The sequence below is a fragment of the Equus asinus genome, chromosome 22 (genome assembly GCF_041296235.1).
Source record: "Equus asinus isolate D_3611 breed Donkey chromosome 22, EquAss-T2T_v2, whole genome shotgun sequence".
Taxonomy (NCBI): Eukaryota; Metazoa; Chordata; class Mammalia; order Perissodactyla; family Equidae; genus Equus; species Equus asinus.
In genome coordinates this window covers 38,621,285-38,649,113 of record NC_091811.1, presented here as the reverse complement: position 1 = coordinate 38,649,113, position 27,829 = coordinate 38,621,285, and the positions used below count along the sequence as shown (strand labels likewise).

General features: G+C 37.6%; 1 protein-coding gene across 2 annotated transcripts; it reads left to right on the top strand.

Moving 5' to 3' along the window:
- The first annotated feature begins 6 nt into the window (after positions 1-6).
- LOC139041504 (chymotrypsin B-like) lies at positions 7-26,239 on the top strand. Of its 2 annotated transcripts, none has more exons than XM_070493888.1 (5): positions 7-6,422; positions 8,488-8,755; positions 10,072-10,232; positions 15,296-15,394; positions 23,872-26,239. In XM_070493888.1, exons 1-5 carry the CDS (start codon positions 6,308-6,310, stop codon positions 24,168-24,170), a joined length of 942 nt encoding a protein of 313 aa, XP_070349989.1. In that variant the 5' UTR covers positions 7-6,307; the 3' UTR covers positions 24,171-26,239. The 2 variants fall into 2 exon arrangements, with proteins under 2 accessions (XP_070349989.1, XP_070349990.1); XM_070493889.1 differs by lacking the exon at positions 23,872-26,239 and adding an exon at positions 17,473-19,210.
- The last annotated feature ends 1,590 nt before the right edge of the window (positions 26,240-27,829 follow it).

Genomic DNA, 27,829 nt, shown 5'->3' with positions numbered 1-27,829 from the left:
GTCCAGTATTGGATTTGATTCCAGTTTGTTCTGTTGAGATCACATCTCCTAATTACCCTAATATTTATCCCAACATGCTGAACTGCACTTGGACTTTTTATTGCATGTCAGGAAATAAAATGAAGGCAGTGATTAAAGACTTTATAACAGAAGAATCTTGGAACTGTGCATGGGATTACTTCAATATTTATGATGGACCAGATCAGCAATCAAGATTACTTGGTAAACTGATCTTTCTTAAATGGCCCACGTTAAGTGGCATTTATATAATGCATATGTGTGGAAAATGTGACCTACATTTGCCTTAGGAACAATATCATTTGTTGTTGGTGGTTTTCCATCAGATCCTTCATCAGAATCCCAGAGTATTATTGAGCCAAGTGAGATGAGCATGAGATGAGACCACACTGACTAGATATTGACCTTCAATCCCAGCTCTTCTTGGTTTTAGTCCGGTGATTCCTATCTCATTTTACCATTAAGATGAACTCTAATTTTGCTTTCCTCAAGAGGTCATATGTTTTAAGAGGTTTCATTTTCTAAACTGCATTTTTAGGTAACTCTTTTGAAAATTTGTTTACTCAGGTTTCATCTTCATAGTGACAGTGGCCCTTTTTAGACCCAGGGTAAATTACAGAGGAGAAGTCCAATTAGCTTGAATAATCTTTAAAGATTCGTTGGCCACATAGTATCTATCATGCCTGGATGTTAGGCAATATGTTCTGAGACTGACTCATAGAAGGAAACTTGTCCAAAGATTTTGTAATCCACTCTTGCATCACCTTCTCCAATCTCCTCCCAGTTCTGCCACTCCGGACTCTATTACAATCCACCTATCACAAAGGGCAAGAAGAGTTTTTGATACTATCTTGTTCCAGGGAACTTGATCTCTTCTGTGATATTCCAGGATTTATAGCACCAATAAGTTCAGCAATTTGCTTTGAAATTCCATAGTTACCTAACTTTTTCTTATCAATGAGTTTGGTTCCTATCAAGGATTCTAAAGCAATTAGAGTATGGGGAGAGGGAGATATTTGTTTTCCTTAAGATTAATGAGTCATCTATAGCATCAGACCCTGCAACTCTAACTCTCATCAATGACCTTCAGCCAAAGACCCCTGGAACACACCTGTAGTTCAACAGGTTAGATTTATTACTCATTGTGGAGAGGGAGAACACACATCATGGAAAACCATAGAGTCTCAGTAAGAGAGTGTTAGAAGGAAGCTACTGTAGGATTTGGGCTTTGGTTGGGTAATTTTGGAGAGGGTCTATGGAAATGGACTTTGCTGTAGATTGGTTGCTGTCAGGAAGTAGGGCAATTTTATGATTGAGTATCTCAATCACAGGAAGGTCTGACTTGAGTAAGGATAAAACTGCAATTGGTAAGAAGCAGCGATCCCTCATTTTAGCCAAGAGAGAAGTTTGGTATTTTGGTGGCAGCACATGACCTTGTTTTTGTCTCACCTCATCACAGACTCAGAGAGTCCTGTCTGATGTTGATGTTCTGTGAAATTGTTTAGGTCCAACAGGAGAAAAACATGGTCTAGCAGCAAGCACCAGACGGGTTTCTGAATGTCAGGGGCTGCTTTTCTCTTTCTCGCTCTTTTGTAGTCTTCAACCTGGCAACATTATTCCTCTTTAAAATTTTGATTAATCAAAAATTCAGAGGTGTCAAATGATTACTAATGAGACTACTCATATTTACATAATTAGCTTATCTAATTCTATATGAAAATGAGGAAACTACCATTTCTCTGCTAATTTATGCAATTTTATTTCATACAATTTTATATACTTATGTAGGTTTATTTCAATGAATCCTGCAATTTCTATAAGCATTTTTAAACTATGGCACATGGAGCCCCATTGCTACTCTCCCAGAAGGCCTATCCCATATATGGAACCATATTGTCCATGTTGACTTAGTTATCTTGTCTTACTAAATCTTTTGTTTACCTAAGTAGAATTCGCCAGTTTGTAGCTAGTTTTTAATTATGTGTGTGAATGTAAATGCAGAGCTACATAGCCTCCAAACAGTTTCCAATGCTTTTACAATATTTTAATGAAAATAAATTAGCAAAATTAAATTTCATCTGGACTTTCTTCTTCCGTTTACCCCATGAAGGTAAGACATCAGTAATTTGTAAACACCATGTTAAATGTACAGGTTAAACGCATTCATTACTGAGCATTTCCTAACACGTTAGGCTCATTGGAGACACAACAGTGAATAAGTCGGAAATGATTGCTACCACTTCTTGAGAAGATAGACAATAAATAAGAAAATCATATTATTTAACAATAAATAATAATCAAATAATTACTGATTGTCAAAAGTGATCTGAAGGAAATAAGTTGCAGAGGTATGGATAATAGTGGGTAGGCGTCTGCTTTCGTTAAGATGATCATGGAAGGCCTCTTCAAAGGGGAGCATTTGAGACCCAAAGAATGAAAAGGAAACAGCCAGGCAAGGCAAGGATAGCAGGTGCAAAGGTGTCTACACCTGTCTGACCTCATCTCCTGCCATTCACCCTCTCCTTCACCCTACACCAGGCACACTGGCCTCCTGATACTTCCTCAGACTAACCAAGCAATTCCTGCTTCTGCCCCAAGATGACCTCAAAGTTCACTTCCTCAGTTCATTCAGGAGTCTATTCAAATGTTACCTTATCTAAGGCCCCCTCTAGCAAATGATCTAAGTCACCCCCCTCCACCTTTTCTTTTTGGCATTTATCATGACCTGGCAGAGTATATATTTGTTTGTTTATCATCTGTCTCCCTCCACCAGAATGAAAATTTCCTGAGAGCAAGACTTAAGTCTCTTGTTCATTGCTGTACCTCCAGTGTCTAGAGTACTACCTAACGCTTAGTGAATATTTGATGGAAAAATGTGAGAAAATGGCCTTGAATGTGGGAAAAGCTTGGTAACTTGGGGAGCTGTCAACTGTCGGAGGTCAGAATGGCTGGAGACTGAGCAAGCGTAGACTGGAATGAAGTGAGGTTGTGGAAGATGGAGGCTTTGCCCAATTGTGCAGCTCAGGCTATAGTAATGAGGTTGGATTTTATTCCAATCCAAGGGGAGCTCATTAAAGGTTTTTGACAAGCGAGTAATTTGAAGGCTGCTCTGACTTCTGTGTTGGGAGTGGGTTTTAGGGTGACAGGGTGATTTATGTCTACAGTTATGAGGCTGGTGTGGTAATCTACATTTACACTGCCCAATCCATGTTGTTATTTAAATTTAAATTAGTTAAGCACTCAACTGCTATATGCAGTGAGTGACTACCATATTGGACAGAACTCATATAGAATGTTCCATCAATGCAGAATGTCCTATTAGTACTGTTACAGACAATAAATGATGTTGCCTTACAAGAGGATGGCAACAATGGAGTGCAAGTGAAGTGGACAGATCAGAGAAAGAACTGATAGGATGTGGATTGCATATGGAATTAAACATGCAAATCAAGGATGACTCTTAGGTTTATAGTGTGAGAGGTTGGAGGTGGTGGCATTTACAGAGTTGGGAAATACTAAAGGGAAAAATAGATTGCTGGGGAGAGACCTGTTTGGGCCATGTTACATTTTTAATGCTATGATATGTCCAGGTTGAGTTGGCAATAGATAGCTAGAGGTAGAACTCTTGAGCTAGAGGAAAAGTTTGGGCTACAGATATAAATTTGAGAGTTATCAGCTTCTCACAAATTTCCTTTAGTTGTCTTTACTCCAACATCATCAGTCTCCTTTATCATTTTCATCAGTTTCAAATACGTTGTAGTATTACCCATCATTGAAAACAAAGTAGGACAAGAAATTTAGCAATTGCCCCATTTCTCAACTTTCCTTTACAGCAAAATCTCTCACTTATAGGCTGATGGATTTAGAAAGTTCATGGGATTAATGGCGGGAAGGTCATGAGGAGGTCAAACAGTTATAGCAGGGAAATAGTAATAGAGTTGGATAGATAGAAAGTGATGATTTAGAATGTGGGATGTTTGAAATAAAAACTTCAGAGGTGTCAAATGATTACAAAATTTCAGAGCAGTGTTAGTAAAGAATTACAAGATAAAGGGAATCGGTTCCCTTGTATGGTCAAATTAAGTGTTGGCACTTAGCTGGCATTCACTAGCTCAGTCTCACAGACGTTCAGTCAGTGTCCAATCTATCTGACTGTTGCTCCTGTCATACTGGTTATTAAATATCATCCTTGGTCGAGCAACAGCTTTAAGGCACATTGACAAGCTGGAACACATCCCTAGAGCATAATGACCAGGATGCTGAAGGGCGTGAACACTTGCACATGTTTACCTTGGAAAAGAGAGAAGACAGAAGGATCACAATTCTTCGTTTCAAATATATATGGAATTCTCAGAGGCTCTCAGGCTGTGCATGAAACTTGTTCTGCTAATATGTAATAGTTATTGAGTATTTACCATTATTCAGGCATAGTCCTAAGAACTTATAACTCTGAATCTTCTTAACAATTTTACGAGGGAGGTTACATTATCCTCATTTTAAATATAAGGAAACCAAGTCACAAAAAGATTGAGTAACTTATCCCCAGTGACATAACTAATAAGTAGAGAGAGTGAAATTCAAACCTAAGAACTCTGATTCAAACACACATTCTTGGCCACAGCACTACCATGTGGTAGTCATTACATTGATGCCTTTTGATCCAACATGAGGAAGAACAGTCTAGCAATTAAAACTGTTCAAAAAGAAAAAATGCTCATAAGTTTCATGTCATAACTTCAAGGCTAGTAATCATACATCCGGGGTTATTTTAGAAGGAACTCAGTGTTAGATGAAAGATTGAACTGAATGATCTCTAAGAGTCTATATTTAAACTAGTCCCTTACTTCTCATCCAGCCTCCCATCTTAAACCTACACATTTTGTAAATGTGTTACCTGTATTGCTGTCTAAGTCATTAATACAAATACTGTACTTGGCAGAACCGAGGATAAAACCATTTCCATACCATTAAGACCTTCCCTCCAGGTTAACACTGTATGGGTATTTAATCAGCTGTGAAACTTCCTAGCCATATAATTATCCACGTACATTTTATATCTGTTCACAGGGACATTATAAGATACTTTATTAAGTGCTTCACTGAAATCAAGATTCATTAAGTTTATCTCATTGCCCCTAGCCTCCATCTAATTAGCTCTTTCAAAAAATTAAATTGGGTTAATCTAATGTGGCATGTTAAAGATCCCACACTGCCTTCTCATGACCACTGATTCCCTCTCCACGTGTTCAAAAACCATCTTTCTTATAATTTGCTGTAAAATATTGCTGAGGTTTATTTTAATTTAGTAAACACTTATACTTTATAAACATCAATTCATATCATTTCATGTGACTATTATTTTTATCTCGATTATACAGATGAGAAAATTGAGGCACAGAGAGATGTTAGATAACTTGCCCAGGGCCTCATAATTAAAAAATGTCAGAGCTAGTCCAAACCAGCAGTTTGGCTATAGAATCAGTGCCTGTAAGCACTCAGCTACACTACTTCACTGATAGATGACTTTGAAAGTCCTCTACCCTCTCTTTTCTGTCTCCTACCGCCCTCCACCCCCAAATCTCCTTTTTGAAAAACAAAGTAACATTTTCCCACTTCCGTTATTTTAAAACTTGTAGAGCGTTTTTTGACTCTACCCCAAATCCCTTTACTTGACATGGTGCATCCCAAAAGTTCCCCATCACATCCAGTTCACCAGATTCTTTGAGGATACGAATGATGTAGAGATTAACTATTCCCCTATTCCCCATTGTCCTTTCTCAGATTTCTGAGATAGCATTACCTTTAAGACAAATCGATAGTATGTCATTCTTTTATTTTGAGAGAATTTGAATTACAGCATGTATACATAAATTACAGCAAATGTCTTATCACCATCAGGACCACCTTTGTGCGAGCTTTTGTGTTTCTGAATTAGGAAAGGATGATCTTTAGTCTGGATTGGGCAGCCTGTGCGTCTTAGTCAGTTTGGGCTGCTACAACAAAAATACCATAGACTGGGTGGCTTCAACAACAAATATTTATTTCTCACAGTTCTGGAGGCTGAGAACTCCAAGATTCGGTGTCCGGTAAGGGCTTGCTTCCTGATTCATACCCATCTTCTTGTTACATCCTGACATGGCGAAAAAGGGGCTAGAGAGCTGGGGTCTCTCTTATAAGGGCACTAATACCATTCAGCACAAGACAAGTATTTTAATTATTGAGTGTTGCAGCTCACTTCTGTGGCTCCAAGAAAGAATTTGTGTTGATATCCAGTGGTGCTTTCCTGACCATGAATTTTAAGACTGATGAATCTGTGGGAGAAAGAGGTTTTAAACTTATTTTGGAAGATACGATTCAGAAGCAATCACAAGAAAGCAATGTTGGGGCCCAACTGCCTATCAGTGGTAAGTAAAAATATTTAATAAAGCAGGTACCACATATACCTTAGAGGAGAACCTGAGGACCACTGGTTTAAGGGTCACCAGTAGTCACCCTGCTCTAATACTAAAAACATATCTTCACTTCAAACCATTCCTTAAGGCGTAAGACTTTGGTAATTTAGCTGGAGCATGTGAGGTAATAAAGTGAATCCAGGTGTGTGTGTATACATGTCTGTGTCTGTATGTGTGTGTGTTATTTTTATTTAAGAAATAATGGTAACCATAGAAGTCAGTCAGTTGCTGTTTAAAAGATCCAATGGGGACATTCAAGCTGAAACAGAGTTCAGAGGGTTTCCATGTCTCTGTAACCAAATCTCTTTTATTAAGTAACCACCCCCACTCCTATAAAGACCCCCAAAAAGAATATTTTAGCTGAAAGTATAATAACTTCTCTGTATAAAGTAGAAACAAATGTAATGATTTTTCTACTTATCCAATCTACTTTTAAGCCAGAATTTCATTAGTTGTGCTTAAGATTTAAAAACCTAATGAATCTGTTATTAGGAGATTCTCAATTGGAGTGTAATTCTAGGAAGAATTCTAATAATCAACTGCAATGCAAAGTTCTTTTTGATGTCACTCTGTCTTTCTTAAGCTCGGGGAGTGAAGGGGCTCTCTGCAGAGTCCTTGATTTGAATCATAGACCAGTGAACCACATCATCCCATAGATGTGATGGCTAATTGTCTAAGGGATGCTCACCTAATTGATCCTTCTTCTCACTCCATTGCTTTTATCTTTCCATCTCTACAACTCTAAACTGACCCTTCAATCTTGTGGTTAAAATACTTAGACTGCTTCATTTCTTTTTTTAAGTATTTCTTTTTTTTAAGTAAGTTGAATACTAATAAAATATGTCTGTTATACATGCATACAAACAGCCCAAGGGTCTAAGAGTTACCATGTGTAACGTGGATTACAAATGCAGTAAAAATACACAGTGGGGCCAGCCCAGTGGTGTGGCAAAGTTCACACGTTCCACTTTGGTGGCCCGGGGTTGGCCGGTTCGCATCCCGGGTGCAGACATGGCACCACTTGGCAAGCCATACTGTGGCAGGCATCCTGCATGTAATGCAGAGGAAGATGGGCATGAATGTTAGCTCAGGACCAGTCTTCTTCAGCAATAAGAGGAGAATTGGTGGCAGATGTTAGCTCGGGCTAATCTTCCTCAAAAAAACCAAAAAACAAAAAAACCACACACACACAGTAATGTAGTAAACTTTAATGCACTAAAAACATGTTTGAATAATTACCTTTCGTAGGTTTCTTTTCTAAGATCTTGGATAGTCTTAACTTTGAAGAGTGTGCATATTTGTTGGCATATGTATTTAAAAGGAGGAGGGAATCCATGTTTTATACATATCTGAAGAGAAAGTAGAAATGAGTTTTGATATAAGTACTGAATAAACAAACACAAATCCACTGTGCTAGAAACTTTTGGTTTTAAATAGCTTTCTGGCATAAAAATGAAATCTCAAGTAGAGAACTTAACAAATGAGCATATTTTATAATTCCCAAATTATATGGCTATGGAGAGGCTTAATTTTCTGTATATTTGAGGAAATATTTAAATGAGTCTCTTGTTTTTATTTGCTGGTGGATTTCTTTTTAAATCTGAGAATGGAGTAAACACATTGCTAGAAATTTTCCTTATGCTTTTTCTTTATGTGTACATTGTTTTTGAATACACGTAGTATAAAGTATTTTGATATGTCTAGATATGTTATTGGGATAACACAAATAATAGCACAGAAAGAACAACGTCCAGTAATTTCTTGATTACGTGCTATATTTTTATTTACTTTTTAAAAAGTAATTTATGTTCTGATTTGTCTAAATATGTGTGTATTAATCTTTTAGTTAACTTTATTGAATTTTTGCTCATTTTGAAAGCCATGAAAGAAAACATGTCTCATCTTTTGCTAAGAATCCTAGTTTTGAACCTAAAAAAGAAATAAACACCTCCATCCTGAGATTTTAATAGACTTTCAAAAGTATTTCTATCTAATGTTTTGTTGTTACTTTTCTAAGGGGTAACAGTAGGAAACAAGACAAGAAGACAGCCAACCCAAGACAGACGTGGCATTCCAGTTGTTGACCCATTTCTAAGGGAAGGGTCTGAGAGAAATCCAAATGTACTGCCAGCCGAGCTTGGGGAGCCCAGGGTGGTTGGTGGCCGTGCTGCACCTGCAATGTCGTGGCCCTGGCTGGTCAGTCTGCAGCACCAAGTACAACATTACTGCGGAGGTGCTCTGATTGCAAAACAGTGGGTCCCAACCGCGGCACACTATAACTTTAGGTACGTACTGTGTGGTGCAGGGGGCACTGGAGCTGTCCGAGGGCCCACAGCGGGTGGACTCCTTCTACTCTCCCCACACCACAAGAAACATTAAGCTTTAAGCTCCCACTGATTCAGTCCATCTTGCAAATGAATGAATACATTAGGTTGATGAAACTTTCTGTACTTCACGAATGCACTCACTACTAATAGCTTTTAATTTTAAAAGCTGCTTCCTGCTTCTAGGTATTTAATAAGTAACTAACAACACTCTCTCCTCTTTCCTCATCTATAGAGTGGAGATAATAATGTCTTAACATTTTTGCATGAGTCTCTTAACACCATATCTAGAGCACAAGGATTGCTCAAATGTGGATTTCTTTCCTCCTTTCTCAACTCTGCCGACTGTCTAATCATCATACTCACTCCCCAAATAAATATCTAAAGTTGTAAAGAATTTTGAAGAATGTTGTTTAAAAGAAACACTTTTCTTTGATTTCATGGGAATCTTGAGCTCAATGCAAATATCTGAACACTTCTTCCTCAGAGCAGTCTTAGCTTGAGGTTTTTAATATTGGTCTCCCAGAAGTCATGAGACAGTTGACACCATCGCACCATGTCCCATAGCTAAATGAGTAGATAGAATGTTTTCAGTGTATCTAAAATGGTTTTATAATAAAAGTATCTGCTCAAATAACTTGGTGAGCAGAAACTTTCAATGAATCAAAAATGCATTTTCTTTACCATCCCCCAACTCTTACTTTAGATATAGATAAATCACAAGAAGGCATCCTTATTACTATGGTTTTCAGACTTTCATATGTTCAAAGTTAACTGCGGAGTTTGGTATAAATGGAATCTTAGAATCCTAATTCTGAATTTTGATTTGATGAGTTATGTCCAGGATTCTGCATTTTTAATGCACATGCCAGATTTAATGCATGTAGTCCCTAACCATTTCTTTGAGAAACACTATATTTAAAAAGGGAGTAACTATAACTTTCAAAATAGCTTTCAGTGACTTATGTAAGTACATCGTATAATATATAATATTATGATTGTAATAATACATAGAATCATTACCTTGTGGCACCATGAATCTTAATCATCAAAGAAATACTAAATCATTTTGTTTGATGTTATGAAGGCAAGAAAGTAGATACTTTAAAATTTTTCAGAAAGATTGAATTAATGAGAAATTCCCATTTTCTAATCAGAGGTAATGAAGATTTTAATGTAAATTAGAAACATTAAAGAATATATTTTTAGTAATTTTGAAAAATCGTGGCCTCATTAAAAGTGGTGTCTATTTCTCCACTCCCTTTTCTTATGACAAGCACTGTCACAGACAAGCTGGTAATAGGAAGAAGTTACCTCTCGAACGTAAGGAACAGTGATTTGATGCCAGTGAAAGCTGTATACGCTCACCCTGGCTTCACACAATTTCCTCCTAATGAGGATCTAGCCCTGTTGCATCTGGAAAAACCCGTTGAACTAGGTCAGTATGGATAACTTCTTTCCATATTTTGAACCTTTGCCATAGTTATCTTCCATCTTGCTTAGAAGGACTGTATGTACTTTTGAAGTTAAATAATTATTTCAAAACTTTCTTATATGCTAAGATACTTTCTCTAAAAGCTGAAGTGCCTGCATAAATATTTGACTTTTGTGTGTTTTGAATTGATGGATGTCTAGAGAAGACTTCAAAGAATGCCTGTGGACGGCCCCCACGTTCACGCCCGCACCTTTCCATGGAATCACAGGGCTCTTGGACAGTTTCCTGCCTTCCTGCAACTCTCTCTTGTGTTTATCCTTGTTCAACTGTTCCTCTGCCAATAACCTCATCTCCCTTTTTATATCCTTACAATGCATCCATCCTACAAACTCCCAAGCAAATCAAAAGTTTGCTTTTTGTGCTTTTATAACTGAGTCAGTGAGAGCATCTAGAACAGTGCTTCTTAACCTTGGCTGTGCGTTATAATTCTGTGAGTTGCTTTTAAAACAGAAAACAAAAAACTGTAGGCCAGGGTGCATTTTGGACCAATTAATCACAATCTCAGGAGTGGAGAACTGACATCAGTATTTTTTTTCTCCTTATCCTGCTTTTTCAAATTATTTTTAGTTAAACTTTTTATGTTGAGTTAATTGTAGAATCACATGCAATTATAGGAAAGAATACAGAGACACCAATGTACTTTTTACCCAGGTTTCACCAATGGTAGCATCATGCAGGATATTGACATTGATACAGTCAAGATACAAAACATTTCTATCACCACAGGGATCTGTGCTGTTGCCCTTTCATAGCAACACCCGTCTTCCTCCTCCCCACTCCATCCTCCTCCCCAAGAACTCTATCAACCACTAATCTGTTCTCTATTTCTATAATTTTGTCATTTCAAGAGTGTCAGATAAATGGAATCATACGGTATGTAAACTTTTGGGATTGACTTTTTTTCACTCAGCATAACACCTGGAAGATTTGTTCACGTTGTTGCATGTATCACTCCTTTTAATTGCTGAGTAGTATTCCGTGGTATGGATGTTTAATCATTTATTAACAGTTTGTTTAACATTTATCTGTTGAAGAACTCTGGGTTGTTTCCAGCTTTGAATATTACAATAAAGCTCCCATGAACATTTTTGTAAAGGTTTTTTGTGTAAAAAAAATTGTACAGAAATGAGTTTCCATTTCTGTGGGATAAATGTTCAAGAGTACAATTGCTGAGTCATACAGTAGTTGTGTATTTAGTTTTATAAGAAACTGCCAAACTATTTTTCCAGAGTGGTGGTTCCATTTTTACATCCCACCAGCAATGTATGAGTGATCTGGTTTCTCTGCATCTTCACTAGCATTTGCCGTTGTCCTTATTTCTTTTATTTCAGTCAATCTGATAGGTGTGTGGTGATATCTTATTGTAATTTTAATTTGAATCTCCCTAATGGCTAGTAATATTGAACATCTCTTCGTGTGCCTATTTACCATTTTTTATAACCTCTTCAGTGAAATGTCTCTTTTGCCTATGTTCTAATTGAATTGTTTTTCTTGTTGTGGAGTTTGAGAATTCTGTATAATATTCCAGATACTGGTCCTTTGTCAGATATGTGGTGTGCAAATATTTTTCTCCCATTCGGTAGCTTGTGTTTCATGTTCTTAACAGGGTCTTTCACAAAGTGAAAATTTTAGTTTTAGTGATGTCTAATTTCTCCATTTTCCTTTTATAGATTGTGCTTTTGGTGTCAAGTCTAAGAACTCTTCACCTAGCCATAGATGTGAACATTTCTTCCTATTATTTTTCTAAAAGTTATATATTTTACATTTAACTCCATGACCCATTTTCAGTTAATTTTTGTATAAGGTTTAAGCTTTAGTTCAAGGTTCTTTTTTTCCCCCCCTAAGGATGTGCAACTGTGCCAAGAACTTCTGTTGAAAAGGCTGTCTTCCCTCCTTTGAACTGCTTTAGTGCCTTTGCCCCAAATCCACTGAGCATATTTGTGTGGGTCTATTTCTGGGATCTCTATTCTGTTGATCTTGTGGCTATCCCGTCTCCCATACCATATTGTCAGGATTACTGTAGCTATGTAGTAGGGTTTATATCAGAAAGTGATTCCTCCCAATGTATTATTTTTCAAGAATTGTTTTAGCGATTCTGAGGCCTGTACCTTTCCAGATAAATTTTAAAATAAGCTTGTCTATGTCTACAACAACGCTTGCTGTGATTTTGATTAGGAATTGCATTAAACCTATAGATCAATTTGGGTTTAATTGATCATTGTCACTCATTAAAGAAGTGATATCTTGGGACCGGCCCCGTGGCCAAGTGGTTAAGTTCCCGCACTCCACTGCAGCGGCCCAGGGTTTCGCCGGTTCGGATCCTGGGCGTGGACATGACACCGCTTCTTAAGCCACGTTGAGGAGGCATTCCACGTGCCACAACTAGAAGGACCCACAACTAAGAAATACAACTATGTGCTGGGGGATTTGGGGAGATAAAGCAGAAAAAAAAAAAAAAAAGATTGGCAACAGTTCTTAGCTCAGGTGCCAATCTTTATAAAAAAAGAATTGACATCTTTACTATGTTGAGTCTTTCAGTCCACGAACACAACATGTCTCTGTACTTATTTAGGTCTTCTCTCATTTCTTTCACCAGAATTTTGTAATTTTCAGCATACAGATCCTGTATATATTTTGCTAAGTGTATAAATAGTTCAGTATTGCATTTTCTTCAAAGTGATTGCAAATAGTATTGTTTTTAATTTCTAATTCTATGTGAAATGACATTGACTTCTGTATGCTGGTCTTGTACCCTGGCTTTTCCGAAATCTAGGGCAGTATTTTATAAGCTTCCCCTGGAAATTTTAATGTGCAGCCAAAGTTGAGAACCACTGCTCTAGAAAAAGACCAGTGGTGAGATTTGGTGCCCTTAAAAAGTTGTGGTTTCCATTTTCAGTACCATCCAGCAGTCCTTGTGTGCATGCATGCATGTTTCTTTCTTCCAGTATCCACAAGAGTCATTACCAACATTCCCCCTTCTTTTCAGCCCTTCTCTACTTACCCTCCATCTTTTATTCCTTTTTCTGTTCTCTGAGGACCTTGCTTTCCACTCAACATCACCTGATGTCAACAACAACATGAAACTTTCTGATCCTCTTCCCCCTAAGTATTTAGTAGCTTATCTGTATCTGTACCCATTCATTTCTTTTCACAGTAACAGTGAGAAATGTCCTTTATCCCATTAGAGACAGTAAATTTTCCACCTATGAGTTTCATCCCCACCACTTCACCATGACCATCATGTGAACATTTGGGCCCACTTCTTTTTTGTCTTTCCTATACTGCTCTGTGTGTATGTATTTAAATAATTGTTATGCCTATTATAAGTTTTATTTTATCCTGCTTTTTCACTTATCATTCTCAGCATTGCTTCATATTATTAAACATTCTTTTAAAATATAATTTAATGGCTACATGGTAGCTTTCTATAATTCTTATAAAAATAGATTGTTTCCTTTTTTTATTTAAATAATGTTGGATTGACTATCCTTGTGTATACTTTTTTTTAGGTCTAGAATTTCCTTAAGATAAATTTCCTAGAAGTAAAATTGCTGGCTTTAGGGCATAACTATTTTCAAGATTCCTGACATACTTTAAAATTATAAACACGGCTGGGTAGAGTGCAAGTCAATACATCCTTTTTTTCTCCCCAGAAGAGGCAATGTGGAAATATCTGTCAATTTCTAAAGTGTGTGCCTCATGGTTCCCCAGTTTGCTTTTCCAGAAATACTGGCACAGATGCACAGATGTGTTTTCTGGGATGCTTGATGCATCTTATAGAGGAAAGAAATTAAGATAGTCTAAATGTTCCCCAATGGGATTAATAAATTTTGATACATTCATTATCTGAATACTGTGTGGTATTCAAAACAATGATGTGGTAGGTCTGTATGCAATGATGTGAATGATATGACCATAATCTAGTAAATGAAGAAAATTAGAACAAGGAAAATGACTGAGTAAAAAAACATGTTGGTGGGGGAAAATGTCTTAGCTCAAGAAAGTCTGGCAGGAAATGATATGATTGAGCAATAATTATCTGTGAAAGTAGCATAACATAAGATTTGGAACCGGCTGGTACTTGTGTAGAGAGATGAGTAGGAAAAGAATAGACAGGTTACAAAGAGTTTTATGTGATTTTATTAAGAGAGAGCAGTAAAAGTAGAGAACAAATCTTTGAAATAAATGGTCTGGGATAGCAGATATGCTGAAGCATTTAAGTATGTAAAAGTCTGGATACAAAGGAAGTGAAACAGTATGGGAAAACAAACACAGGAGCACTGTGTTCAGTGTGTGTCTGTGTGTAGTATATAGACACACCTACACCATAAACCCACAATATTTATATATATACAAATTCTAGTGATAGGAAAAAATACGAATATTTAAATGGATGATGTATCAATATATTTTATAATACACCTATCTCAGATTCAACAAGGCGAGGTCCTGGAGGCGCATGGACAAAAAGGCAGATGCTTTTTTTTTTTTTTTTTTTTTTTGCGAGGAAGATTGTCCCTGAGCTAATATCTGTGCCAATCTTCCTCTATTTTGTATGTGAGATGCTGCCACCTAATGGCTTGATAAGCGCTGTGTAGGTCTGTGCCCGGGATCTGAAATTGTGAACCCCAGGCTGCCAAAGCAGAGCATGCAAACTTAACCACTATGCCACGGGGCTGGCCCCCAGCAAATGCACTTTTAAAAATGGTTATGATGAGAAACCAGGAGCCCCACATCTCGGTGCAGGGCATGTGTCTCTATTGTCCTAGGGGATAAGGAAATACCTGGAGCAAACAGGTAACATGTAAACCGGGATGATCCCTTCTGAGTAATTAATAGAAAGAATCTTCTGGAAGCCATACTTATTAAATTACAGGGTTAAAAAGGGTACTATCAGTTCAAAGTAGATATTTCTAAAGCTATCACCGAACAGCAAACAATATAGACAATGTTAATATGAATCTATAAATGATATTTACCTTTTCCTTTCTCATCCTTTTAATTAGGAGAATTTGTATCTCCAATCTGTTTGCCAAGGAAAGATGAGAAAACAAACTTACTTTCCAAATGTATGACTGCTGGATGGGGAATAACTGAACCACATCGTGAGTATATTTACTACCTCTTTCAAGATTAAAATCCAAATATATATGAAGTCCGAGTATACTCATTTTCATTTTTTCTTCATTTTTTAATGGGAGTGATAGTGGAAGAGTCTTTTTTCATAATAGATCTAAAGGTGACTACTTGGGTTTTAGGCCAATCATATTCATTAATTCTAGTTCATTGATACTTGTAAACAGTTGTGTTGGAGAATATTTAGTGATTTTATTACCCAATAAATATCTGTTTGTCTCCTTTATATGTAATTGCTCCACAGTTGCACTGTGAACACACATACTCACACACACAGTTGTTTTCACAACACTATAGATGCTGCTACTGGGAAAACCCATACTTGAAGATATGAGCCTATTCCCCAAAGATGTGAGGCATTTTTCTGAAATAATAGGCTGGCATAAATGGTAAATGGGTAGAAAGATTATGTGAAAATAATACGTATAAAGATCAAACCCATGACTCTGGTCTCACTTCCACCGTCTTCTACAACTGAGTTAACAAGTTACAAATATCCAATGAACTAAAGAGTAAGTTAGAATGCAGTTTCAATTTGTCAGCCTCCAGACAGTGTCAGCACCTAAACATGATGTCTGTTCAGCAAAAGTGAAGTCAAAAGAATGAGAGCACCATGAAACCAGTAGAATATGAAACCAATGGAATCAAGTATAGACTTAACATGTAAAAAATGGATTGTATTCTTTGAGTAACAACAGCTGATTTGGGTGTAAGCTTTGTCTTTTTCCTTCTGTAAAGTGATATTATTTTTCTATCTTCTTGGGACTGTACTAAGGGCAAAAGAATCCATATAAAATGTTTTTTGGGGGCCGGCCTGGTGGTGCAGTGGTTAAGTGTGCACGTTCCACTTCAGTGGCCTGGGGTTCGCTGGTTTGGATCCCGGGTGTGGACATGGTACCGCTTGACAAGCCATGCTGTCCAGGTGTCCCACATATAAAGTAGAGGAAGATGGGCACGGATGTTAGCTCAGGGCCAGTGTTCCTCAGCGAAAAGAGGAGGATGGGCAGCAGTTAGCTCAGGGCTAATCTTCCTCAAAAAAAAAAAAAAAGTTTTTTGTTGTTTCTGTTATAAAAGGCACTGTGGAGTAATAATATTAGTTTTTGGCAAACACCCAACAGCATCATTACAGTGCCAGGAGAGGAGAATGGGTGGGATTGAACCCTTGGTGTCTGTTTATACAGGGCATTTTTGTTTTATCCTTTAAAAGCATTTGCCTAGGTTATATGTTTTTATGCCTTTTCTATTAGAAGATGAATTTCCTAAAATTGTGCAGCAGGCAGAGGTACCACTGATCAGTAGTACATCTTGTCGAAGCTACTGGGGGCTGGATATTAAAAACACCAGTATATGTGGAGGGGCTGCAGGATCATCCTCATGCATGGTAATTCAAGGACGGCATGGATGAGTACAGGAGTTTTCTTCTCGGTGTGTCTCATGAATGGGTGCTTGCTGACCATAACGAGGTATAAATGTATGGTAGTTTTAAAATGAAAAGTGAGAAGAAGAAGCACCTTGCTAAATTGATGTACTGCGATTGCTAATTTGATACTTGAAGTGGACTCAATTCTCAAAAGGCATTACTCATTCATATGCTCGGTTGAACTATGTGAAATTGATGCTGTTCAACTGTTTCCAACCTACAAAAAAATAATTTCTTGTGGCTCAACATCACAGCTGAATTAGGTAGCTCAAAGTACCTACTTCTAGTAGCACTGAAAATGTAAAAACGTTTTCAGATAACTCAAAACCATCACTTATATTTAGTAGAGGATGGAAACCTTCTGCATGGTAAAGTGTATTGTCAGCATTAAATGAATTTATGCTAAATGTAGCTTTCAGCCTCTCTCTGAAAATATAGATTTTGATCTGATTCAGAGATCTGTAACATCAGCCAACTACCTGAGTGGCCCTACTTCCCTATGCTGCTGGGAGCAGAAATTAGAGATGAGAGAGTGACTCAGGCATTGTCTGAGCATCCTCTGAGGCTGGGGTTAGTGTCAACCATGACTCATGCAGCCAGGAGAACTTCTCTTTTTGCTGGTTGCAGGGAGATTCTGGAGGACCACTGCAGTGCACCCGGGACGGGCAGTACAAGCTCGTCGGTATCGTGAGCTGGGGCAGCAGTAACTGCTATCCCACCGCGCCAACGGTCTTCACCAGAATTTCTGCCTACAGGGACTGGATCACATCTGTCACTGGAGGAGAAGCATGATCACTGAAAGAGCAGCACTGTGGAACTGTGTTTATAAGTGGGAAAGGAAATACACAGCACTATACCTGAAAAATAAATCTCTTGCCGGTGCTAAAAAACTCAGTGGTGCTTCCCCCAACCCTTGTCATTGAGGAGCTTGGATTTGGTGTGTCCATACATTCAAGATTAAACATCAGTCACAGAAAGTTAGTGTTGGTTCATGCCTCCTGGGAATTTACAATCTGGAATGTCATTAAATTCATACCTAGGGTACCATTTGAACATCATCATATACACTTTTTACTATTTTTTCTAGTTTGGTAAACATTGGAAGATATGAAGGGAAATGTTATTTAGTCCATAAAATTCTTAATTTTACTCACCCAGAACCATGCCCTGAGCACACTTAAGTAGGAAAGCTCCCTGTAAGTTTCACAACTTCAATGCACAATAAACAGTTCAATTATTTGGGGCTGGCCCTGTGGCCGAGTGGTTAAGTTCTCATGCTCCGTTCAGTGGCCTGGGGTTCCCCAGTTTGGATCCTGGTTGTGGACCAACACACCCCTCATTAAGCCACACCGTGGTGGCATCCCACATAGAAGAACTAGAATGACCTACAACTGGGATATACAACTGTGTCCTGGAGCTTTGGGGAGGAAAAAAAATAAAGATTGGCAGCAGATGTTAGCTCAGGGCCAATCTTCAAAAAAAAAATTATTAGGCATATCACTTGATTTTGAAAATTTTTGATACAATTTTAGGATATTTCAATTGTCTTTAAAGCATTTCATTTATCTGAACCTCGGTTGACCAATATCCTCATCTCTGTAAGCTGTAGCCAGGAATTAAGGAGTAAGAGCTAAGGATGCCCCGGGCCAGAGACTAAATGCCCAAGTCCATCACAGGAATATATAATATACAATGAGTAAGAGCCTGAGGCAACTATTTTCTTTCTTATTTTATACATTTCCACCAAAATTTATCATTTGGTTTCCAAGATGACAGCATTCACAAGGGGAGTATAGATCAACTTTAGGTAAGCCCACATGTAACCAAATGAAAGAGCAACTCATAAAGAAGTAGGCAGAAATATTTTACTTTTCTCTTTCTCTGCTCTCCCTTTCTCTCATGCCCTTGTCTGTCCCCACCCCTCTCTTTTTCTCTTTCAATCTCTCCTCTCTTTTGGAAGTGCTACAAAGGGAAAGTGTTATAAATATCCTAGTATTTACTAAAAACCCCTTACGTGAATATTAGTCTAAACTGCTTTCATTGATTTAAATTACACTTTTTGATAGAGACTCTAAGTAAAACGAAAAATGGAATTTGCAATAGGGATTCTCTATTTCTTGTCTTAATCTCTTTTGGACCATTTTTACTTTGTCTCTTAATAAATTTTTCTCATCTTCTTTATCAGATGACATTAAAAGAGATCAAAGAGGGGCTGTATATTAAAGTGTCAGGCCTGTCTAAAGTTTTTTTCTTCATTGTATGATCTGCTGGCTGTTAATTTTGGTACTGGCACAGTCTCCATCATGACCTTCTGGACAGTGATCTGCTGGTGATGCTTTGGGGCTCTGTCAGCAAAGGAGGGAGGGTTAGCCCTCCATAGTCTATCTAGGGAAGATGCTTGATTTTCCTATGAGTGTAAGAGACTATTGGGTGCTCTGTTTTGGCTCCAGTAGGCAGTAATTTTTAAATTCTTCTATAGTTAATCTTTTCTCTATTGAATACAACTGTGTTAGACTGTTTTACTTGCCCTTCTAGTTGAAAACCAATTCAGTTGAGGAGGGATGTAAGCTGTATTTCTTGCTTTGACATTTTCTTCTCAAGAACTCTCCGTTGCATTTCAAAGTTAAGCTCTATGTGTATTAGACTGCAATCAATCATGTAAATTGACATGTAAGGATCACATAACCAAACTTAAAGAAATTAGAGACCTGATGACCTAATTTCTTATTCATACATGTATTAAAAAATATCCTTCTTGAGCACCTACTGTGTGGGAGGTACAGGCACCTAGAAAGAGGAAGTTTCCCTCATCTTTAGAATTTCATTCTAGTGGAGAAGAACGATATACAAAGATAATTAACTATTCAACATGCTCTGGGAGCTGGCAGCCTAGGAGGGAACAACCAACACTTTCTGCAGGCATGGATAAAGGTTTTGCAGGAGAAGGAATATTTGAGTTGAGTTTTAAAGTGCAAGTATGAGTTGACTTGATTTTTATGTTTTATACACCAATCTCTCATGTTAAAGAAATCTATAGCAAGGTATTTTCCTATCAACAACTTCACATACTGTGAATTTCTCCTGTCATCTGGATTATTGGAAATTTTTTTTGTTCATTCTTAAACCATAAATTATGGTACTTCAGGGCCGGCCCAGTGGCACAGCGGTTAAGTTCACATGTTCCGCTTCTCCGCGGCCCGGCGGGGTTCGCCGGTTCAGATCCTGGGTGTGGACATGGCACCGCTTGGCAAGCCATGCTGTGGTCGGCGTCCCACATATAAAGTAGAGGAAGATGGGCACGGATGTTAGTTCAGGGCCAGGCTTCCTCAGCAAAAAGAGGAGGACTGGCAGTAGTTAGCTCAGGGCTAATCTTCCTGAAAAAGAAAAAAAACTAAAAAAAAAAATTATGGTACTTCATTTACTCTAATCCTCCACCTTGTCATTTTCGTACAATTTTCAATAATATAGTTCCAACATTTCATGCATGTTCTTTGTCAATTTAATAAATAGTCAACAACTTAAGTCTAATAAGTATCTCATTCTCACCAAAGATTAACGGCTTTTTTCATCTTGGTCTCAACTTTATTATTATCAGTAGCATTATTTTATTTTTCTATTCCCCACAGATATTTATAAAATAAGACTAAATTTTAACCAAATTGTCAAGTAATGGCAACATAAACAACTCCTGGGACCAAGATATCTAAGAGACTCTTCAAGAGGCAGAATAAAGGGGAAGAATTATAATAAAAACCCTTGAATGCAAGTTTCCTTTGCCTGGAAAGCTCAGATTGTCACTGTGATTTGCATTTGCTGATGTCACTTGCAACGATCAGCCTATTTATTAACTTTGCTTAGTTCACACTGGCAGTTACACGTCCTACCATCCATTCTCTTCCAGGGGAAATGGATTTTAAATGTGTCTGTATATGTTCTAGGTGCCAGATAATCCCTGACATTTCCAGTTAGTTCATTTAATTATTAAAGCCAATCTTATGAAAATATTTTGAATGTAATATTAATTACCCCTGGGCATAGGGATTAAAATTGTTGCTTCTGAAGCCGGACTTCTTGGGTTCAAATCCTAGCTCTATCATGAACTAACTTTATGACTTTGGGCAAATTAGCCCCATTGTACTTCCATTTCCTCATCGATAAAGTGGAAGTAATAAGAGAAAGGTATTCATAGAGATATCTTATAGTTAAAGGAGTTTATAAATTTAAACCACTTAAAACAGTGCTGGCACCTAGTAAACTTTTTTTTATTATCTTGTGCCTTTTCCTAAAATAAAGCTTTTAAGGAGAATTCCTCCCCACCCTGAATCCTTTAAAAACTTTTTTGGATAAAAGAGAATGGTTAAGGGGCTGGCCCCGTGGCTGGGTGGTTAAGTTCACGTTCTCCACTTTGGCAACCTGGGGATCGCTGGTTCGGATCCTGGGCGCAGACCTATGTCCCGCTCATCAAGCCATGCTGTGGCGGCATCCCAAGTAGAGGAACTAGAAGGACCTACAACTTTGGGGAGAGAAAAAAGGAAGATTGGCAACAGATGTTAGCTCAGGGCCAATTTCCTCAAAAAACAGAAAAGTGAAAAACCACTCTATTTTTTTTTTTAAAAAGAGACCAGTTTAAAAACGGTTACAAAAATGGATAAACCATGCTAAATGAAAGATAAAATCATGCTAAGTGAAAGAAGCCAGTTTCAAGTGACTACATCTTATGATTCCACTTATATAAAATGTCTAAAAATGACAAAATTATAGAGCCAGGAAGCAGAACAGTGGTTACCTAAGGCTATGGGTAAGAGCAGGAAATAACAAAAGGAGGGGGATGGAAATGTTCTAAAATTGGATTATGGTGATAACTGTGCGACTCCACAAATTGACTAAAATCATTGAATTATAGACCTACAAAGTTTTTTTTAGGAATAGTTTTAGAGTTTTTACTTACTCTAACAGAACTTTTATCAGGACGGGTAAAATCTGATTAAACTCTGATATTTGAATGTAGTCAGAATCCAGCAATAAACTGTTACATGTGGGAGGCAAGGATTAAGTCACACATTACTTGGGGAAAGATTGATTTTATTAAGTCTTGCTGTTCAGGAATATAATGTATCTTTCCAGTTAGTTCTTTATGTCTCCATTTTTTTTTCAATAATTCTCTTCATAATGTCCATAAGGATTTAATTGGGGAATGACAATCCCATTAGGCTACCTTAATAGCTTCCTATGTGCCAATTACTTTACAGAGATTTCCTTAGTTCTGAGCACAACTGTATGAGAAAGGCATTATCTTGCCCGTTTTACCAATGAGGAGATGGAAGCAGAGAGAGGTTAACTACTTGTTTTACATCACACAGCTGGAGTCAGAGCAGAATCAGCACTTAGGTTTTTCTGATTACAGACATTAATCACCATACTCCATGGCTGAGGAGTGTTTTCAGAGAATAATACAGGCAAAAATGTGAAGTTTGGACTGGGAAGATAAGACTGGAAGCTTGGAGAGATTGGAAGTACGCCAGCTTCATTCACACGGTTGAACATGTGAATGAAAATAAAATGTACAGAGGTAAAAATAAGACATATGTAATAAGGGAGGATCTGTTTTCAGAGAGCTTAAAAAGTAGTATAAGTTGCCTTGACTCCATTAGGAATTACTTGCCAGCTGCTGGTTAAAAAGATGTTACTTCAGTAGTTTGAAGGAATTAGGATTTCATTCTCTTCCCTAAATGAAGTCAGCTCTACAGAGTTATGAAGGCCTGAGGCTTTTTCTGTCTTCCTCCTCCACTATCCTCAGTGTATGAACTCAGTCGTCCAGTCTTAAAGTGGCTGCTGGACTCAGGCCATCACACTCACATTCCAAGCAGGGAAAAGAGGGAGGGCAAGAAGAAAAGGGAATAAATGGTTTTCATAGCAGCCCTACTCAGTGACTTTTACTTACATCTCTGGCCACCCCATCTGCCAATTCTGGGAGTGTGGTTCTTCACTTTGGCTTATTGTCCGGGATTCTGGTACTAACGAAGAATATTTCCATAGGCAACCAGAAGTCTCTCCCACATCCTAATTATTATACATTGCTTTTAATTTTACTTTTGTCATTTTTTCTAGAAATAAATGCAAAAGAAATAGGGCTAATTAAAAAATGATACCTTGCTTGTATAAAGCAAAAAGTATAATTATTTATTTCACTGCTCTCCTTTTCCATTTCCTCTAGTTAACATTTTTAATAGACCAGGAGATCCCATATAACAATTGTATGAGTTTCAGACTGAGAAAACAGGGGAGAAATCAATCAAGAACCCTTCCTAAAAGCAAAGGGCATGAGTTGCCAGGCCAAGAGGAGCCACTGGATGCCCAGCACAATAATGAAGACAGACCCATATCAGAGACATCACTGTGGAACTTAAGAGCACGAGGGACAAGAAAATGATATAAGATTCCAGAGAAAAACAGGTCACATACAATGGGTCAGGAATCTGAGTAGCTTTAGACTTCTCATCAGGAATATTTAAAGCAAACAGATGTTTTGCTGTGTGGGCCTCTCCACTGGGTTTCTTGTATGTTCATGACAGAAGAGCTGCATTTCGCCAAAGGATGATCTAAGAGACAGCGACGCCGGGGAAGTTGCACTGCCCTTTATGACCTTTGATAGCCCTTTTAAACTTTATAATAATAGAGTCTTTTCAATTCTTCCTTGACAAATTACATAGCTTAACTGAAGCCTATTTGCTTGGTGCCTAGACAAAAAGAAGAATATGGAAATGATACTACTTTCCCGGCCTCATATTTTTCCACCTTTTGTCTCTAAATGGAGGACTTTAATGGGTTCCTATGCGTTCCTTCAGCATGGACTTGGTTTATGATAGAGATCATGTTAATGGCTTCTCCTAACTCAGGCTTAGTAGTCACCAACTCTACTATTTTTTTTTCACAATTTCTCCCCAACCCCCTGCCCAGTGCATAGTTGTCTGTGTGTGTGTGTGTGTGTATATATATATATATATATTTTTTTTTTTTCTTTTTTAGTTGTGGGTCCTTCTAGTTGTGGCATGTGGGACGCCACCTCAACATGGCCTGACGAGAGGAGAGCCATGTCCACGCCCAGGATCCGAACTGGTGAAACCCTGGGCCACCCAAGTGGAGCGTGTGAACTTAACCACCCGGCCACGGGGCTGGCCCCCCGTCTCTACTATTATGGGAGTGCCAAAGGGGATCAACTTGTTATAGAGCATCACCCTCATAGGATGGATGTGATACCAAAGCAGCAGCCCCAATCTGGGCTGAGGACTCAGATCTTTAATGGGGTTTCTCCCAACCTCCATTAGAGGGAAATCAACTCCTGACCAAGTTTACTCCCTCAAAGCCTAGCTCATGAGAAAGTGTGTGTTGGGCAAGAGAGAATGCTTGTGTCTCACTGGCTTCTCTCCTTCTAAGACCCAGACGGAGAGGAGGGAGACCTCACTATTGTTGGCTTAACTATCCTTCACTTAGAAAAACAAGTTCAATAAATAAGAGGATTTGTCAAATTAGGTCTTGTTGAACAGTAATAGTAAGATATCTATTTATTCATAATTTTTAGTCAAAGCTTCTGAACTCTGACCATATATTATTTATATATTTAGTTATTTATGTATTTTTTACATGATACAAATCACTTGTAGGGACATATCCCAGATGTGGGATGGAAATTATTTCACCTTTTTAGCTCAATACAAATGTTAGAGAATCATATCAGAAAATGGAAAAATATCCTCTGCTTAGCTGAATGTTGATTCTCTTTCTCTCTCATAGTATCTTGTTTTTTTCTTTCTTTGTAATTATGACAGTTGGTCATGTACATAAAAATCACACAAATATGAAGGCATACAAATGTCCGTGTGGAAAATATTCTCTTCCAACCTTCACCTGGGTTTATGAATTTATGAATGTTAACATTAACGAGTGAAAATTAGGTTGTGATTGTTCCAGGGCTTATCAGCCAGTTGGTCTGGGAGGCTACATTTGTGGCTTGAGAGGCCAGCACAGTGTTTGTTTGCTTAGGTGAGGAAGATTCGCTTTGAGCTAACACCTATGGCTAATCTTCCTCTTTTTTGGCTTGAGGAAGATTAGCCCTGAGCTAACATCTGTGCCAATCTTCCTCTATTTTTTGTATGTGGGTTGCCGCCATGGCATGCCTTGATGAGTGGTGTAGGTCTGCATCCAGGATCCAAACCTGTGAACAGCTGAAGCTGAGTGCGCAAACTTAACCATTATGCCATGGGACTGGCCCCCAGCACGTGTTTTGAAGTTTGAATTTGAAAGCTTTTGGATGAGACACGTATGCTATCTTCCTGATGCCTGAAGGCCCTGATCCTTGATAAGTGATAAGACTTGTAGACATTTGTGAGCATCTATTTGTCATATTATTGAAATTAAAATTTGACTACCTACAGCATGTGAGTTAAATAGGCTGTCTCTTTTTAACTTAATGTAAGTCCATTAAAGTATTTATTATATTATGTCATGGGCACTTATTTAAAGAACTTCATCCACTGTTAGCATGAAATTAGTAATGTGTTTATAAATTTTCAGAAATATAAAAAGCTACAATTTATTTTAAAATATTGAGAGCTCATAAAAATGTTAATCAAACAGATGAAACAATACATCTGTGATGCAAAGATGGATAGAGAATATTGATGAAAGAATATTTGGAAATGAAAAGTAAAATACCAGGTTTAGATATTATAACCAGTGTAGAACACAATATTGTAAGAAATATATACAGATGGTACCTGACTTAAGATGGTTCAACTTACAATTTTTCAACTTTATGATGGTGTGAAAGTGATATTCGTACTTTGAATTTTGAATTTTGATCTTTTCCCAGGCTAGCGATATATGGTACCATTCTCTCTGGTGATGGTGGGCAGCAGCAAACTACAGCTCCCAGTCATCCTTGTAATCATGAGGGTAAACAACCAATATACTTACAATATTCTGTACCCATATGACCATTCTGTTTTTCACTTTCAGTACAGTATTCAACAAATTACATGAGATGTTCAACACTTCATTATAAAATAGGCTTTGTGTTAGATGATTTTGCCCAACTGTAGGCTAATGTAAGTGTTCTGACCACATTTAAGGTAGGCTAGCTAATCTATGATGTTTGATACGTTATGTGTATTAAATGCATTTTCAACTTAGGATATTTTCAACTTATGATGCCTTTACCAGCATGTGATCCCATGTTGAGGAAGATCTGTATTTAGGCTGAATGTTTTTGTTTTTAAATTTATTGGAGACTATAGGAAGACATATTGAAAACATATAATAATACATTATTAATAACTATTTGTATATTGGTATATTAACAAACTATTAAGATACTACTGTATTAATAACTATTAAGATAAATGACACCAATCACACTCATTTATTTGTTTTTGGGTTTCCTTATTTGGTGCCTGTCTATCCCAATGTAGTACAAATTCCACGAGGGCAAGGTTATCAACTTTGTTACTAGGTCATACTCCATACTTAAATACCACTTGTCATATAGAAGGTATTCAATGAATATTGGTTACAAGAATGGCCAGGTCACGGGTTCAGTTGACTGATCTGTGGTCCTTTTGATCGTTTATTAATCATACTGAAATACTGCACAAACAATGCCTTACAGACACTGGTGGTAATTCTACTGACACAGAGGTGTTAGATGGCAGATAGTGCCATTATGCATAGACTTAAGGTCCATTAAGCTGACACACAAAATCTAAACTTGACATGTGAAAAAGTGATTTAAGATTTTTAAGTCCCAACTTGGCATATGAAAAAATAATTTTTGCGTATAAAATTTTTGGGGTAAACTATAAAATCCACTTGGGACAGACTGAATTTGAGGTGTTTGTGGGGCATTCATATAGCAAAAACTATTAATTTATTTGTTTATCTTAATTTTGCTCCTCATTTGCTAAAACTTTTACTCAAACTATAGAGAAGAAGAAAAAAAAGCTTGAAAATACCTTTTGAGCATCTGTACAAACTACAGGTTGCTTAGCGCCAGTTGTTAATCCCCAATCTAAAACCTATCTCCTGGTTCTCTTCTGCAGATAATACATAATGCAACAGATTATTATTTATTTTTTTTGGAAGCAAATTGTTTTCCAGACATAACATCACCAATAACATAGGATTAAGTATTCACCCCTCTTTAGAGTTAAGCAGGGTTTCACCCTTGAGAGGAAATTAATTTAGTCTTCATTTGGTAGCCTGGAAGATGGTGAGCTGTTTTTAAATAAGTAGGATCAAATTCGTCAGTTTTGCTACAATACTGGAAAATCCAACTCTTGTGGGATAGGTGTTAGTCTGAAAGTAGACTACTCTGGAGCTGAGAGGTCAAGTGGAACTAAGTGAACAGCCAGCCTCCATCCAAGCAAGAGCCCATACAATCCTAGACCCACAAAACAGGAAGAGGTGCTGCTGTCTTTGTGGTTAAGATAAAGAAGCACTTTAGATATGTATTAACTCATATATATCAGTCCTCCTAATTGTTATGAGATTATCATGACATTTTACAGATGAGGAAACGACACAAAGAGATGAAATAATGTGCCCAAGGTCACATGGTAGTAAACGATGGAACTGGAATTTTAACCCAAGAAATCCTAGCCCAGTGTCTACGATCTTAACCACTACACTATACTGCTTCTTAAATACGTGAGGAAGGTAGAAAGTTTAAATCATTTTAAAGTTTTTGGATTAACCCTGACATCAAAGTCGGGAAATGAAATAGCATCAGTGGAAACTCTTCATCTGCCCTTATTTTCTAGGGTAGTTTCAATTTAGTGAAATTTTATATTCAATAGACATTAATTCACTAAATAAAATGATGTGGTTTGCTCCTCTGAAGGACAATTTAGTGTTGTGGTCAAGATTTCTTTGCCTCTCCCAGCTATGTGCCTTTGGGTAAATCTACTTAGCTGCCATTTGACTCAATTTG

Bases quoted from the DNA above. Each gene is read 5' to 3' on its own strand.
- LOC139041504 (XM_070493888.1), top strand. From the start codon at position 6,308: ATGAATTTTAAGACTGATGAATCTGTGGGAGAAAGAGGTTTTAAACTT. The intron at 10,233-15,295 runs GTCAGTATGGAT...CCTTTTAATTAG, and splicing joins GGAAAAACCCGTTGAACTAG to GAGAATTTGTATCTCCAATC. The intron at 15,395-23,871 runs GTGAGTATATTT...TTTCTTTTTTAG, and splicing joins GGGAATAACTGAACCACATC to TTGTGGGTCCTTCTAGTTGT.